Source organism: Myotis daubentonii, chromosome 19 (assembly GCF_963259705.1).
Source record: "Myotis daubentonii chromosome 19, mMyoDau2.1, whole genome shotgun sequence".
Lineage (NCBI taxonomy): Eukaryota > Metazoa > Chordata > Mammalia > Chiroptera > Vespertilionidae > Myotis > Myotis daubentonii.
Genome location: NC_081858.1, coordinates 22,339,696 through 22,355,192, shown reverse-complemented (window position 1 = coordinate 22,355,192; position 15,497 = coordinate 22,339,696). Strand labels below are relative to the sequence as shown.

General features: G+C 50.6%; 1 protein-coding gene across 1 annotated transcript in view; it reads left to right on the top strand.

Annotated features, from left to right (window-relative positions):
* The first annotated feature begins 690 nt into the window (after positions 1 to 690).
* Positions 691 to 15,497, top strand: part of MYO1H (myosin IH) — a 34,300-nt gene continuing 19,493 nt past the window's right edge. Inside the window, exons 1-11 of the mRNA XM_059675964.1 lie at positions 691 to 849; positions 2,473 to 2,588; positions 4,425 to 4,623; positions 5,526 to 5,606; positions 7,708 to 7,887; positions 9,092 to 9,190; positions 10,221 to 10,334; positions 10,675 to 10,746; positions 12,859 to 12,978; positions 14,611 to 14,678; positions 15,277 to 15,382. Of these exons, the coding sequence (XP_059531947.1) occupies positions 724 to 849; positions 2,473 to 2,588; positions 4,425 to 4,623; positions 5,526 to 5,606; positions 7,708 to 7,887; positions 9,092 to 9,190; positions 10,221 to 10,334; positions 10,675 to 10,746; positions 12,859 to 12,978; positions 14,611 to 14,678; positions 15,277 to 15,382 (1,281 nt within the window). The 5' untranslated portion in view covers positions 691 to 723. The remainder of the gene's footprint in view (positions 850 to 2,472; positions 2,589 to 4,424; positions 4,624 to 5,525; positions 5,607 to 7,707; positions 7,888 to 9,091; positions 9,191 to 10,220; positions 10,335 to 10,674; positions 10,747 to 12,858; positions 12,979 to 14,610; positions 14,679 to 15,276; positions 15,383 to 15,497) is intronic.

Sequence of the window (15,497 nt, the reverse complement as noted above, 5' to 3'; positions counted from 1 at the left end):
CGACGCCCTTCGCTCACCTGCGCCCGGGAGAGTTGTTCTGCCCGGAGACCTTGGACCAGCTCTGGCCCTGGTCCCCCAGCGAGATCCTCGGGGCCCCCCAGTGGGTGGCGACCACACCTTCTCCACGGAGATCTGAAGCCCAGCCTTGGGGAGAGGACCCTGCAAGTCTGTCCTCCTTTTGCATACTCTTCCGTCACAAGAAATTCTCTTTCTGACCAGACTCCTCATCACTGGTCTAGGAATTACATAGTGAGTTTAAGCAACTAACAGTGAGTGTGAGCACATGACCAGCAGGTTCTGGGGCCAGGCTATCTAGGTCCATACCCTGGTTCTGCCTTTTGGCAGGTCTTAACATGTGTTATAACCGCTCTGCCCTCAGTTTCCTCATCTGTAGAATGGGTATGATGTTAGTACTCACGCCATAGAGGCAGAATGAGGATTAAATGGCAAGTGCCTAATACAGTACATGCTCAGTCCCCATCAGCTGCTGCTGTTAACTACTGTTGCTGCTTTTATGATCACCCTCTCGTATCCCTCACGAGATGTAAACTCTTCATGAAGACAGCGTCATGCAAGCTTGGCTCCCTACCATCCCCAGGGCCTAGGGTCTTGCTGTTTCCACATTAGACGTGCAGTAGGAATCAGAGACGAAATGGCATGTTCTGAGGCATGTTCTGTTTCCTGCAGAAAGAAGAGGTGAGGCGGCGGCACATCCGCCTGCACATGGAAGGGGCGCTGACTGCCCGCGACAAGGTCGGGGTGCAGGATTTCGTGCTGTTGGACGCGCACACCAGCGAATCTGCTTTCCTGGACAATCTTCGCAAGCGTTTCCGGGAGAACCTCATCTATGTAACGTACCCCCTTTCTCAGCTGTTTTCCTCCTGTGGCGGCTCCCTCCCTGCCTTCGCAGCTCTGTCGATTGTGAGCAATATCACGCTGTTAGGTTAGCCAGTGCAGGGAGGTGTGGAGGGACCACTATCGGGTGCCTTTTCATCCTTTGGGCTTAGGCCTTTGGGGCGGCCAGCGATACACACACAACTTAAACCCGTCTTAGCCTCAAAAGGGAATCTATGGGCCTATGTAACTGTAGGGTCTATGACTAGATCTAGGGTCTCAGGAATGTCTTGAGGACTCTTTCTCCCTCTCGCGGGATCTTTTCCACCTCTCTGGTTTCTTTTGTGTCAGTTTCCTTCTGGGGCAGCCTCTCGACAAGGTGACAAGTTGGCTGCAGACAGAACCATGCCGACATCCATTTACAGTTGCTGAAAGCACGTCTTCCCAGATACACAAATGTTGATAGGCTCTGATTGGCCTGTTTTGGGTCACGTGCCTATCTCTGAACCAATCCCAATAGCTAGGAATGAGGAATATTCTGATGGGACAGAATATTTACCCAAGGCCACCCCTGGCGATGAGGGGTGAGGCCAGCGCCCCTCTGACCCTATGATATGCACTGAGAGCTGGGGAAGAGGGTCCCTCAAAGGAATCTGTTGGACGAAGGGGAACTAGATACCAGGGAGGCATAAATAAGAGGGCGTCCACCACACCCCCTGAATCTCCAAGGGTTGAGTACTACTCAGGTTGGTCCTGCTGCTTCTAGTGGTGGCCAGTTGTTATTAAATTCTCCATTTATCACCCCACCCTAATTTGATTGGTCAATTTTTCAGGTAAAGCCTTTCAGCTTACCTCTATTCCTAATTGTGTGCCAAGCAGTTTTACCTTAGTGGCTGTATTACAAATATAAGTACTTCCAACGCTTGAATCCTAATCGAATCCAGTGTTGAAATCTTGGGGAGCGTTTGCCCAACTTTACATGGCTGGTGTGTTCGCTCACCCTGCTTTCGCCCGGTGGCCGGAGAGACCGTGGTGAAACCTACATCAGAGCGTGGTGTGCCCCTCTTACAGCCATTCATTTTCTGTAACGGCTCAGGGCAGGTATTTCATCCCAGCAGGGAGAGCGGTGTCTCCACCATCCGTTGCATTTGGAGTAAAAAACCCCCAATTCCTCACACGCTGTGTGACGTGAACTCGCTCCCTCCCCAACATCATCTCTTACCACCTTCCATTCTCCCCTCCCTCCCTGGCCTCCGTGGCAGCCAACCTCCACACTTCTTCCCCAGCCTGGAACCCTTCCTGCTGACTTTTTTTTTTTTATGACTTTGCCCCTCATCCTTCGAGTCTCAGCTCAGATGTCACCTCCTGGAGGAAGCCGGCCCTAAGCCTTCCTCCGTCGTCCACTCTCACTTACACGGTTCTTACCACTCATCGCTGGTGGGAACAGCCTTGAGCCCTTGGCTGTGTATCTGCCCCTGTCCCCCGAGCTCCATGACAACAGAGACCCCACCCGTCCTGTTTATCACGTTCTAGCCCCAGCTCTGCATGGACGCGTGGGGATCACAGCTCGTGACGGTCTTTTACGGTGGCCACTGGCACCCCGGGGTGCCTCACTGGTGCTTTGGTCCATTCCTCTAGACATACATTGGCACCCTCCTCGTGTCCGTGAATCCGTACCAGGAGCTGGGCATCTACACCCTGAGCCAGATGGAACTTTACCAAGGGGTCAATTTCTTTGAGCTGCCACCGCATGTGTAAGTAGCCCTCGTCGGCTCATCAATAGGCGTATTTTTCTACTTCTTTCCTCCTTCTCTTTCCCCCTCCGTTTCTCCCTTCTTCTCACCCACCCACCCGTGCATCCAAATCCTGGACACGTACTCGTTCCGTTCCGTGTCTCACTCATTCTGTATCTGCTGCCTCGTAAGATAAGTCTTTCAACACAGTGGAAAACATCAGCAGATCATTGTGGAATCTCAGCCTGAATACGATGAGAGGTGGAATCCTTTGAAAATGCTGAGAGGTCTAAGAGTGGCTAGAGAGGCGTCTTATCTGGGAAGTGGGTTGCTACTGCTCCGTCTACTGGTGCCTGGGTGTCATGGCAGCTCAGGAGATTCTTCTCCCTGGGTAGAAACCTAACCAGGATTAGAGATCCCTAAGGCAAGGGGTTTCCTGTATGATTTGGGCTTTGCTAACTTTCCTAGTTCTCCTTCCTGGCTGATCTCCGGGCTAATATTTATGTCCTCCCTCCATTTTTTTCTTGGGGACTCGTTTTCTCACCTCCCAGGGCGCTTATAAACCTTTCCGCATCACTACCACCAATGGTTTCCGAAATAGCCAGCTTTCAAACTCAGCCACATGCAAAGATTATGGTCTTGGGAGATCTTCATGCTTTGGTGTCTGATCTTGGAGATAAATCCCTCATGAGAGTTTTAGCTGCTGTTGTAAAGGTATCACAGAGGTTTTAAAATCTTTTTAGTTTCCTGTCCCTACACTCTTTTTTAAAAATATATATATTTTATTGATTTTTTACAGAGAGGAAGGGAGAGGGATAGAGAGTTAGAAACATCCATGAGAGAGAAACATCCATCAGCTGCCTCCTGCACACCCCCCACTGGGGATGTGCCCACAACCAAGGTACATGCCCTTGACCGGAATCGAACCTGGGACTCTTCAGTCCACAGGCCGACGCTCTAGCCACTGAGCCAAACCGGTCAGGGCCCCTACACTCTTTTTAAAATTTTTATTGATTGCAGAAAGGAATGGGGGAAGAGAGAGAGAGAGAGAGAGAGAGAGAGAGAGAGAGAGAGAGAGAGAAGAGAAGAGAAGAGAAGAGAAGAGAAGAGAAGAGAAGAGAAGAGAAGAGAAGAGAAGAGAAGAGAAGAGAAGAGAAGAGAAGAGAAGAGAAGAGAAGAGAAGAGAAGAGAAGAGAAGAGAAGAGAAGAGAAGAGAAGAGAAGAGAAGAGAAGAGAAGAGAAGAGAAGAGAAGAGAAGAGAGAATGATGAGAGAGAACCATTGATTGGCTGCCTCCTGCACACCCTACACTGGGGATCAAACCCGCAATCCCGGCATGTGCCCTGACCAGGAATCAAACTGTGACCTCCTGGTTTATAGGTCGACACTCAACCACTGAGCCATGCTGACGGGGCTGTCCCTACATCCTTAGTAACCTAGGTTTTGAGAGAAAATGGGAGATCTTATTATATCTATTGAACTGTTTAATATTTAGACAAGTTGCTAATTTTCCCTACAACGCATAGCACATCTCTTGAGGGATATAATTTAGTATCTGGCTCATTTTTATAAGAAATGTTGATAGATTAAACAAAATAAATTTGTTAAATTATTATTTCTGTCACTGCTCAAATTCTTCACTTCACCTCATGTACTATTTGAGCGTTGCCGTCTGGTACCCTTCCCGTGTGATTAGGGAGTAGGTTGTGAGGGGTTTGATCTCCGCCTGAGCTCCGTGTCCTGGTGCCACGGCCTGGATGTGGCTGCCTGGAGGCAGGGTGCCTGGTGGGCGTCAGAGCCCAGGGCAGTAGCGTGGCAGCCACTTCCCGCTCCTTCCGCTTCTGTTCCCCCTCCCCAGCTACGCCATAGCCGACAACGCGTACCGCATGATGTGCTCGGAGCTCACCAACCACCTCATCCTCATTTCTGGGGAGAGCGGGGCAGGGAAAACGGAGGCCTCCAAGAAGATCCTGCAGTATTTCGCAATGACCTGCCCCATGACCGACTCGCTAGAAATCGCCCGGGACCGACTGCTGCTCTCCAACCCGGTGCTGGAGGTAAGGGACCATGGAGGCCCGATCAAGGCGAGTTCCGAGTTCTCCTTAAGTAAGAAGAATCCCCAGAGCGGGTCAGTCAAAACGGGAAGGTCACAGTCTGGGAGTTAAGAAGAGGGGTGTCGGGTGGTATTGAGGTTAAGGGCATGACCTTGAAGTCCAGCGGGCGTGCTGGTAATCCCAGGGCAGCCACGCACCAGCAAGCTTCAGAAAGTCATTTCATGTCCTGGGGCCCATTTTCCCATCTGTGTAATGGGTCTACTCCTAGTACTTACCTCCTGGGAGGTTTTGAGGATGAAATGAGGCGAGCGCATCAAAAGCACACTGCAAAACCAAGGAGCACTAAAATAATGCTCGATTATTTATTTACATTTTTATTAATGAAAGTCATGTGGATGGTTATGTCTACTCTTGCAATTCACTGACTCGCTGGATAACTTTGAACAGGTTATTTTTCTCCTTGGTTTTGTTGCCCTTTGTGTAAAAGAGGTTGGAAGTTTTCCCAGTGGGCCTTTGGGCTGAATAATGTATCTTTAGGACATAAGAAGAAGGGGTCTGGTTATGGGGGCCATGCACTGTTCCTTCTAGAACAGCAAGGGCCGAGGGGCCTGTATTACACCTCTCCTGAGGCCATTTCTGATCTATTCCTGGATTGGATTCCAGGGAGAAGATACGCTTTCCCCCTTTTTCTGTTTAGGTCCAACCCTCGTAGTTGGTGTCCAATCCTCTGTAGGTAGCGGTTCCTTAGGAGATAGAGTACGGCTTTCACCCCTGGCTCCCCCTCCCTCCTGTTCTCATAACACGCATGTCCTTTGGGCTCAGGAGCTGGATGCGAGTAGTGAGCTCAGAGGACGGTGAGTGGCAGTTCGGCTCAGCGCTCCCCTCTCCCCACTTTGTACCCCAAGGCCTTTGGAAATGCCAAAACGCTGCGGAATGACAACTCCAGCAGATTTGGGAAATACATGGACATACAGTTTGACTTTAAGGTACACTCCAGTTCCCATTACTGTCCCCGGGGACCCCTTCACTCACCTGCGACGGAAACCCACCCAAGGCACCTGAAGGAAGGAGGGGCACTTATTGGCTCAAACAGCTGAGAACGCCGGGATTTGCACTTGTTTTAGGAAATGCAAATAAAGACCGCAGTGAGAGACCATCTAGAGCAGTGGTTCTCAACCTTGGCTGCACATGAGAATCACCTGGGAATCTTTTTAAAATTCCTGATTTCTGGGCCTCGTCCTCCGGAAATTCTGTTTCTTGGTTACTAATGTTGTGGCCCCACCCCATAACAAAGAAACAGAATTTCCGGAGGATGAGGCCCAGAAATCAGGATTTTAAAAAAGATTCCCAGGTGATTCTCATGTGCAGCCAAGGTTGAGAACCACTGATCTAGATGGTGGAAATGAAGTCTGATAATTCCAGGTGTTGGCAAACATGTGGATCATTAACGGGTGTGTGGGGGGATATGTTAGTGTAACCCATTTGGAAAATGATATACAGGTGGGGCGAAAGTAGGTTTACAGTTGTGCATATGGAAAATAATACAATAATCTCTCTATATAAAAGCCTAAGCGACCATTACCAGCCGACTGGTTGCTGTGACGTGTACTGACCACCAGGGGGCAGATGCTCAATGCAGGAGCTGCCCCCTGGTGGTCAGTGTGCTCCCACAGCCAACCTCCCATGGTCCCTACCCTCCCCCCGCCCCCGCCCCCTGGACTGGGTAAGATGGCCCCCATTGGCCCTGAATGCTGGCCAGGCAGAGGGACCCCCCCACCTATGCACGAATTAGTGCACTGGGCCTCTAGTCAGTTTGGCTCAATAATACAAGAACAAACTCTGTTTTGCGTACTCACAGCTGTTAACCTTCTCTCACCCCACCCTGTATTATCTTGTGAGGTTGGGTCTAAGGTGGAGACAGTCCACTCCTGGAGATACTCCTGCAGGTGTGCGAGCACGCCCACAGAGCACTGTGCGTGGGGGGACCAGCCCACATCTGGGGAGGGCTGAATGTCCGTGTACAGGAGAGTGGCTAGTGCAGTTGGGGGGTGTGCACACAGTGAGGGGTTGTATGGCAGTGGGAGCAATAAGAAGCCCGGCACAAAAATGGAATTATATTTTGGGTCTGGCTTCTTTCAGTCAACATTCTCTCCGTTCAGCTCATTCATGCGGCTGCATGTGGCGGCGGTTCGTTTTTCGGTTGTGTGACCTGGTCGCCATTTTTCTGTTCTCCTGTTGATGGACACTTGGGGCTATCGCAGACCGTGCTCCGAACATCGTGTGCATGTCTCTCAGTAGACACACGCGTTCATTCATGTTGGGCCTGTCCCCGGAAGTGGTACATGTGCGATAAAGATTGACACTTCCCGTTGCTCCCCGCCCCGGCCAACGTGTGGGATGTCGGTCCTTGCGGTTTTGGGCATTCTGGCGGGGTTAGTGCTTTCTCACTGTGACTTACGTCTGTATCTTCCTGCTTATTCATGAAGTTTTGGTCATTGTTGAAGGGTTTCCCCCATTTTTAATTGGGCTGTGTTTTTCCTTATTGATTTGCAAGAATTCTATACATGTTCTGGGATACAAATCCTTTATGGGATCAATTATTAAAAATCATAATTAAGACAGTGTGATATTGGCACAAGGACATATAAACAGGCCAGTGGGCCAGAATAGAGTCCAGAAAGACCCCACGTATAGGTCACTTGATTTAATGACAAAAGCACCACACTGATTCAATGGGAACAGGGTTGTCTTTGACAAAGGGTGCGGATCAATTGGAAATCCAGATGGCCTTTGACCCCCTTCCTCACTTCATACACAAAAATTACATAGTCGTCGATTATAGTCCTAAACATGAACAGCAGAACAATCATGCTTCCGGACAGAAACATAGAAACATCTTCATGACCTTGGGGGAGGCAAGAATCTTTTTAGACAGAGCCCAGCGGGAGACACCAGTCATGGGAGACGGATAGATCCGACTTCATTCCGCTTCAGAATTCCTCTTCTCAGAAATACCAATAAGAGGGTGGCTTGGTTACTGTTGTCATTGCCGCATTTTTAAATTTTATTTGTGGTCCTGTTTTGAAGGGCATTCCCATCGGCGGGCACATCATCGGTTACTTGATAGAAAAGTCTCGCGTTGTCTATCAGAACCACGGGGAGCGGAACTTCCACATCTTCTACCAGCTGCTGGAGGGCGGCGAGGAGCAGCTGCTGGCCTACCTGGGGCTGGAGCGAGACCCCCAGCTGTACAGATACCTCGCCCAGGTGGGGAGCCCGCACCTGGCTTCGGTGGCCCTTCGGACGGGGGAGCGGGGGTGTCTGTGGGCCCCTCAGTGGGCTGTCCTAAGAACTTTCTCAGACCATTCTGCAGGTAGCCCAGCGACTGTTCTTCACACTTTGGCCCCAGTGTGGCTCAGTGGTTGAGCGTCGACCTATGAACCAGGAGGTCAGGGTTCAACTCCCAATCAGGGCACATGCCCGGGTTGTGGGCTCCATCCTCAGTGTGGGGCCTGCAGGAGGCAGCTGATCAATGATTCTCTCTCATCATTGATGTTTCCATCTCTCACTCTCTCTCCCTTCCTCTCTGAAATAAATAAAAAACATATGTATTTTTAAAATTTTTTAAATAAAAGCCCTCATCTAGAATGTTTTTTCTTTAAATTGTGACACTGGTCAATCTGTTATTTATTTATTTATTTATTTATTTATTTAATATATTTTATTGATTTTTTTACAGAGAGGAAGGGAGAGAGATAGAGAGTTAGAAACATCGATGAGAGAGAAACATCAATCAGCTGCCTCCTGCACACCCCCTATTGGGGATGTGCCCGCAACCCAGGTACATGCCCTTGACCGGAATCGAACCTGGGACCTTTCAGCCCGCAAGCCGACGCTCTATCCACTGAGCCAAACCGGTTTCGGCGATCTGTTCCTTATTTAAAAGACAGCTTCTGGAGTGAGTGAGACACGACTTGTCACGCTTCTGCTGGTGACCGTGTTTGCACGACTGTGTTTCTCTCTAAAGGCCCAACGTTTCTTTCCACGAGGGAGGGTCCCCTGCCGTCACGGTTTGGCTGGTGGTTGCTAAGCGTGTCCGGATTGTTTTCTGAATTTCACTGTCATGTCCCCCTACACTTCGGCAGGTGTTTATTGAGATGTGTCTTCAATTTTTTTTAAGCAAAAATAGCCAGAAGACCCCTTTTAAAAAACACACAAAAGAAAATACCACGAGTATGTGACTTTGGACGTTTTCCCAGGATGGAGATTTTGAACTAAACTTCCACATACATCGGAATAGAGCAGCAGCTGGCAGGTCACCTGTGCTGGGTGATTGGAGGGAAAGTCACGGTTCAGGACGTCCTATAGACCCGGCGCTCACATGCTTGTGGAGAAAAGCATTCGGGGGTAGGAGCAGCTATTCACTGTCCGTGTACAAGTGCCATTACGCAACCCAACTCTGTGTCAGCAGGCTCATGGCGCCAGCGAGTCGTCTATGGATGACAGGAACGACTGGAAAACCGTCTCCAATGCCTTCGCTGTCATCGATTTCACTGAAGACGACCTGGAGGTGCGGGCATGCGCCCTGGGAGGCCTGGAGCCAAGGGGACAGTTCTGGTGGCTGCCTGGGCGGGTGGTCAGATTCAGCCAACAGGAAAGCAGGACGCCTAGTTATATCTTAATTTTAAGTAAACGATGACTATTTGTGTATTTTAAAAATCCTCACCCAAGGATATGTTTATTGACTTTAGAGAGAGGGAGAAAGAGAGGGAGAGGGAGAGAGAGAGAAACATCACTGGGTCACCTCCTGTACGTGGCCCGCCCGCGGATCGAACCCGCAGCCTTTGGTATACGGGATGGTGCTCCAACCAGCTGAGCCACCGGCCAAGGCGAGGACACGTTTTGTCGGTATAAGTGTATCCCAACTGCGCACGGGACTGGCTGACACCCCAACGTTAGTCACTGCTTATGTGGGAGTCACATGTTGACGGGGGCTCTGCATGTTCCTGGCAGCCCTGCGTTTTCCCACCTGTTGTGGGAAAAGGGGGTGATGTTTCTCCTTCCCTCAAGTACCATCGCAAACACTTAGATCTTGTGGACTCTTGTAGATAATGAATCCCCATAGAATTATTTACTCTTCTGTTTCAAAACAAACAAACAACTTACAGGATTTATAAACATTTTTACATCTTTTGGTCTTTTTTGGATTGTTAAACTATTGATATTTCTAGGACCTGAATAGGATTCCAACATATCTATGTATCGGGGACCGTGGCATTGGAATGTTAAATGGTTTATTGCGGGGGGGCGGGGGGGGAGGAGGAGTGTAAAAGTTCGAGTGTCCTGGGCAGGAGATGGAGTGGGACATCTTCCCCACCCGCCCCTGAGGATGGAGGTTGGGGGTGGCTCTTCCCCCCCCACCCCCAGCCCTAGTACCTGGAGTGACTCAGGCCCAGGTCTGGGGAAGGAAGGAATCTGACCTGTGAGCTCAGGGCCGGAAGTGGGGGTGGTTGTCCCACGGTGCCTCCCCTGATGACACGTATTGATTAGGCGGCTGCGGCTTCTCTCCTTATCCTCCTCACCCCCTCCCACGTTCCTAGAACCTCTTTGGAATCATTGCCAGCATCCTGCACCTGGGGAACGTCTGTTTTAGAGAGAACCACCAGGGCTGTGCCACCATTCCAGTCATCAACGAGATCAAGTGGATCGCCAAGGTGATGCTTGCCTTCAGAGATGGGGATGCGGGGTGGGGGGATGTGGGGGGGTGGAGGGGGCGAGGCAGCTGGATGCCCACGTTTCAGTGGCTGACACCATGTTCTTGCAGCTGATGCTGGTTAGGAGGTGTGAGCATGCAGGGGTGGCGGGGGGCGAGGGTGGCTGAGGACGAGGGTAAAAGTCAGTTGGTTGGAAGATCTAACGTGGTCTGTTTTGCATTAAAGCTCAGTTATCACTCGGGGCCGGTAACCCTGCGCCTGGAAACTCCGCGAACTCTTCCTAAGCTGTGAGTCAGCTCAGGTCACTGAGTGGCTTTCCTCTTGGTTTCCATTTATTCAGCTCCTGGGGGTCCAGCCGTCGGCCCTGCTGGAAGCTCTCACCCACAGGAAGATTGAAGCCCAAGCCGAGGAGGTAACGACAGCTCTGGGGGGGACACACCCGTTCTCTCCTCCGCCGCAGCCGAGGTGGTGGCCCCCAATGCCGGGGTCCAACCCCAGCGGGTCCAGGGGTTCCCAAAGGCGTAGACAGAGTCGGCGAAGAAGGAAGGACACGGAGACAGCGTTCAGTTGATCAGCAGCCTAGCCAGGATCTCCAGCCAAGTTCTGGTCTCGATCTCCAGAGAGGTTCTGCTTAGGATCTCCAGCCAGGTTCTGTCCAGGTTCTCCAGGCAGGTCCAGTCACCAGGTTCTAGTCAGGCTCTCCTGCCAATCTCCGCAGTCAGGTTCAGTCCAGGATCCCCTGCCATGCTCTCTCGCCAGGCTTTGCCTCAAAGCTCCGAGGCCAGTCCCTGTCCAGGATCCTCCGGCATGCTCTCTCCAGCGAAGTTCTTCTGTCTCTAGAGAACGTTCTGTGTAGGTTCTGTGCCTAGGCTCTGTCTCTCTTGGTCCTGTCTTCCAAGCCCTGAGTTCTGTCTCTTGCTGTCTTGTTCTGAGTTCTGTCTCTCTCTGTCTGGTTACATCTGTATTTATACCAGTTGATTTTAATCCTGTCAATTTCTATTACAAAGGCTAGGGCGTTTCTTATCTCCATTCCAGGGAGTAAAGATTATGTAGCTTAAGCATGATTGTTTGTAGTGATTAACTACCCACCTGGCACTTAGTTAAGGAGTTTCATCCTCTCCCTGACTTCAGGGAAAAATTCCTACCTGGGGAAACAACCTTTCTAGGAGAGGTGACCTTGGTTAAAACACACAGTGCTAAGGGGAGCAAACATATTAAGAACAGTATGCCATATATGCCAGGTCCCTTGAAACAGCAAGGATGGACCGGCTCCCGGCACCCCAACCCTGCCTGGCCCAGCTCCTGCCAGCATCTCCTGCCTTAACTTCCTCTTCCCCCAACGTCACACCATCGCCAGCTCGCTCTCCACGCCTCACCGTCGCCATGCCTTCCCTCCACTGGGTCCTTGCACATGCTGTTCCCTCTGCTGGAACACCCTTCCCTGTGTTTCCTCTGGTTGACTCCTGCTCCTTCAGATCCCAGGCCACTTCCTGCTCATGTCCCCCCTGCCCTACGGCATTGGGTGCATCTCCCTAGAGCACTTGTCACTCTCAGCTTGAGAACAACATGACTCTTCTTTGTGTGACTTATTTTTTTAAATATGTGTGTGTGTGTGTATATATATATATATTTTTAATATATTTTATTGATTTTTTACAGAGAGGAAGGGAGAGAGATAGAGAGTTAGAAACATCGATGAGAGAGAAACATCGATCAGCTGCCTCCCGCACACCCCCCACCGGGGATGCGCCCGCAACCCAGGTACATGCCCCTGACTGGAATCAAACCTGGGACCCTTCAGTCCGCAGGCCAACGCTCTATCCACTAAGCCAAACCGGCTTTGGCTATATATTTTTTTTATTGAGAGAGAGGAAAGGAGAGGGATGGAGAGATAGAAACATCGATGAGAGAGGAACATCATGGATTGGCTGCCTCCTGCAGGCCCCCGACTGGGGATCAAGCCTGCAACCTGGGCATGTGCCCTGACTGGGAATTGAACGGGCAACCCCATGGTTCCTGTGTTGATGCTAACCGCTGGGCCACACCAGCTGGGCTGTGTGACTTTTTGACTGTGCCCCGCTCCCCAGATGTGAGCCCGGCCCACAAAGGCTGGCCCTGTTTGTCTTGGTCATGGCTGTGTCTCACGAGCTCAGCGCGCTGCCTGCCACTCCAGCAATAGCTGCTCGGGCCACGTGTGCAGGACCCGGGGGGTGGCATCCTCCTTGGGGTCATCATTCAAGGCTAAGTTGAGCCCTGGCTGTGGCTCGGTTGGTTGGGTGTCGTCCTGTGCACCAAAAGATTGCCGGTTCGATTCCCCATCAGGGCACATGCCCGGGCTGTGGGCTTGATCCCCAGTAGGAGGCATGCAGGAGGCAGCTGATCAATGTTTCACTCTCACATCGATGTTTCTCCCTTTCTCTCCTTCCCTCTCTCTAAACATCCATTCAAAATCTTTTTAAAAAGGCTGCTTTGAAAACTCTGGGGACTTTTTTAACCTCTGTAATGATGCACCTGTTGTTCTCAGGTGATCTGCCCACTGACGCTAGAAAACTCTGTCTACGCCAGAGACGCGATGGCGAAGGCCGTCTATGGGCGCACATTCACGTGGCTGGTGAACAAAATCAACTCCTCCTTAGTGAGCAAGGTCAGTCCCCACGTGTTGGATGGCTTGTTCTCACGAGCATGGTGATGTTTTATAATTTACATCGTTGCCCGGCTGGCACGGCTCGGTGGTTGAGCGTCGACCTATGAACCAGGAGGTCATGGTTTGATTCCTGGTCAGGGCACATGCCCGGGTTGTGGGCTCCATCCCCAGTGTGGGGCGTGCAGGAGGTAGCCGATCAATGATTCTCTCTCATCATTGATATTTCTCTCTCTCTCTTCCTCTCCCTTCCTGTCTGAAATCAATATGAAAAATTAAAAAAATAATTTACACTGTTACTCTAAACAATTTGTGAGAATTAACCATAAGCTCCTGTTGGGTAGGGACAGTATCTCCTCACACCTACATTCCCAGCACCGAGCACACAGTAGGCCCCCTTTCTCACACCTACATTCCCAGCACCGAGCACACAGTAGGCGCCCTTTCTCACACCTACATTCCCAGCACTGAGCACACAGTAGGCCCCCTTTCTCACACCTACATTCCCAGCACCGAGCACACAGTAGGCGCCCTTTCTCACACCTACATTCCCAGCACCGAGCACACAGTAGGCGCCCTTTCTCACACCTACATTCCCAGCACCGAGCACACAGTAGGCGCCCTTTCTCACACCTACATTCCCAGCACCGAGCACACAGTAGGCTCCCTAAAGTGCCTGCTGAATGATTCTCCCAGTGTGTCCCAAAGAACGGGACGCAGAGCGTATGAAGCATGCCAGATGCTTGAAGTATATACAGAAACGTTTACTCTCAACAGTAGCATATTTAGTGTGTATCAGAAAAAAATACGACGACTCCTTTGAACTCACCCTCTGATCACATTTCCTTTTTAAGTGGAATTTAAATGAAAAGGGGATTTACTCAAAGCTAGAAATGAAGGAAATGATACGCGAAGTCAAGGTATGTGGATGGGGTGGAGCTCATAGAGGTTAAGGCTGTGCAGGGCAGATTCGGGAGACATCAGCTCGGAGAGACTGCGGGCTCATTGCAGACGGCAGTAAAGTGAGTATCGCGATAAAGCCAGTCACATCTCTTTGCTGGTGGAGGGTCTTTCCTTCAATTTGTAACAACGCAACATCTGGGAAGTGCAGTAAAGCTAGGCACGATAACACGAAGTATGCCTGCACACCATTCAGAATGTTATATTGTGTCCCGAAAAAATAGGCATGAACTCTCTCACTATCCATCTTTGCCCAATCGCACTTGGCCCTCTCTTTTAAATGACATCTGTACCACCTGTCTTTTCCCTGGATAGATGTCTCCTTGGCTGTCTGTCTATAAGGCTCCTTCCCTCCGTCCCTTCCCTCCCTCCCTTTTTTCCTTCCAGATCAAATGCGGGCTTGGGAGTCAAGTTGGAGAGGGTTAAGCAAGGCAGTGAATTGGGAGGGGAGGCGTCCCTGCTCGGGTGATGGGAGGGAAGTGGGTGGGAAGTGGCCAGGCCGCAGGCGGGAGTGAGCTGGGGAAGTGTTTCCACCCGGAGCTGCTTCTGGGAGCCCCTGGTGGGGAGAGAAGGCATGAGCTTTGTGACCAGGGCCCCGCTTGGGGCAGCCACTGGGACCTGAGCGTCTCGGCGGCGTGAAAGGCCTAAAGATGGGCGGCGTGCTCTCTTGACCAGGAGTTCACCAAGAAAACCGTCATCGGGCTGCTGGACATCTACGGGTTCGAAGTCTTCGACAAGAACGGGTGAGGCCCTGGGTGCGTCTTTCAGGTCCGAGTCTGGCTTCAGGCCTCGCTAATGCGATGGGAGTTGATTTCCTCGTTCCCAGAAATTCTCCAGATTTGCATAGCCTGGCGGTTCTAGCAGTGGAATAACCATGGAAAAGGCCATTGTCTTCTAGCTCGGGTCTTGTGGTCTGTTCACTCGAGTATTTGATTAATAAGGATTTTGATCTTTCTGTGTTAGAAAGCGTCCTCAAAAATAAGGGAATACAGTAAAACCGAAAGCAACAAATGAACGAACAAAACCAACAAACAGACTTATGGACACAGACAACGGTGTGGTTGTTACCAGAGGGGAAGGGGGCAGTGGGGTGGGGGTGGGGGGGTAGGGGGAGATGAAGAGGGTAAAGAGCGGGAAATACATGGTGACCAAAGGAGACTAGACTTTGGGGGGTGAGCACACAACGCCATACACAGATGATGTGTTATACATTGTACACTTGAAACATATAATTATGAACCAGTGTTACTCCAATAAATTTAATTAAAAAAATTAAATACAACTTAAAAAAAAATTGGCCTACGTGCATAGCTTTAGTTTGTAAACCTTTTGCATCTCTAGTTTTGAACAGTTCTGTATAAATTACTGCAACGAGAAGCTCCAGCAGCTGTTGATCGAGAGAACCCTGAAGGCGGAGCAGGCAGAATATGAGATGGAAGGCATAGAGGTAAACTTTTTGGGGTTTTCTTCCCGTTTGATAACCTCGTGAGAGGCATCTCCTTGAGACACGGGATTTCATTGGCGATTTTCCCTGATCAGTACTGAGAATTATTCTGTATTCC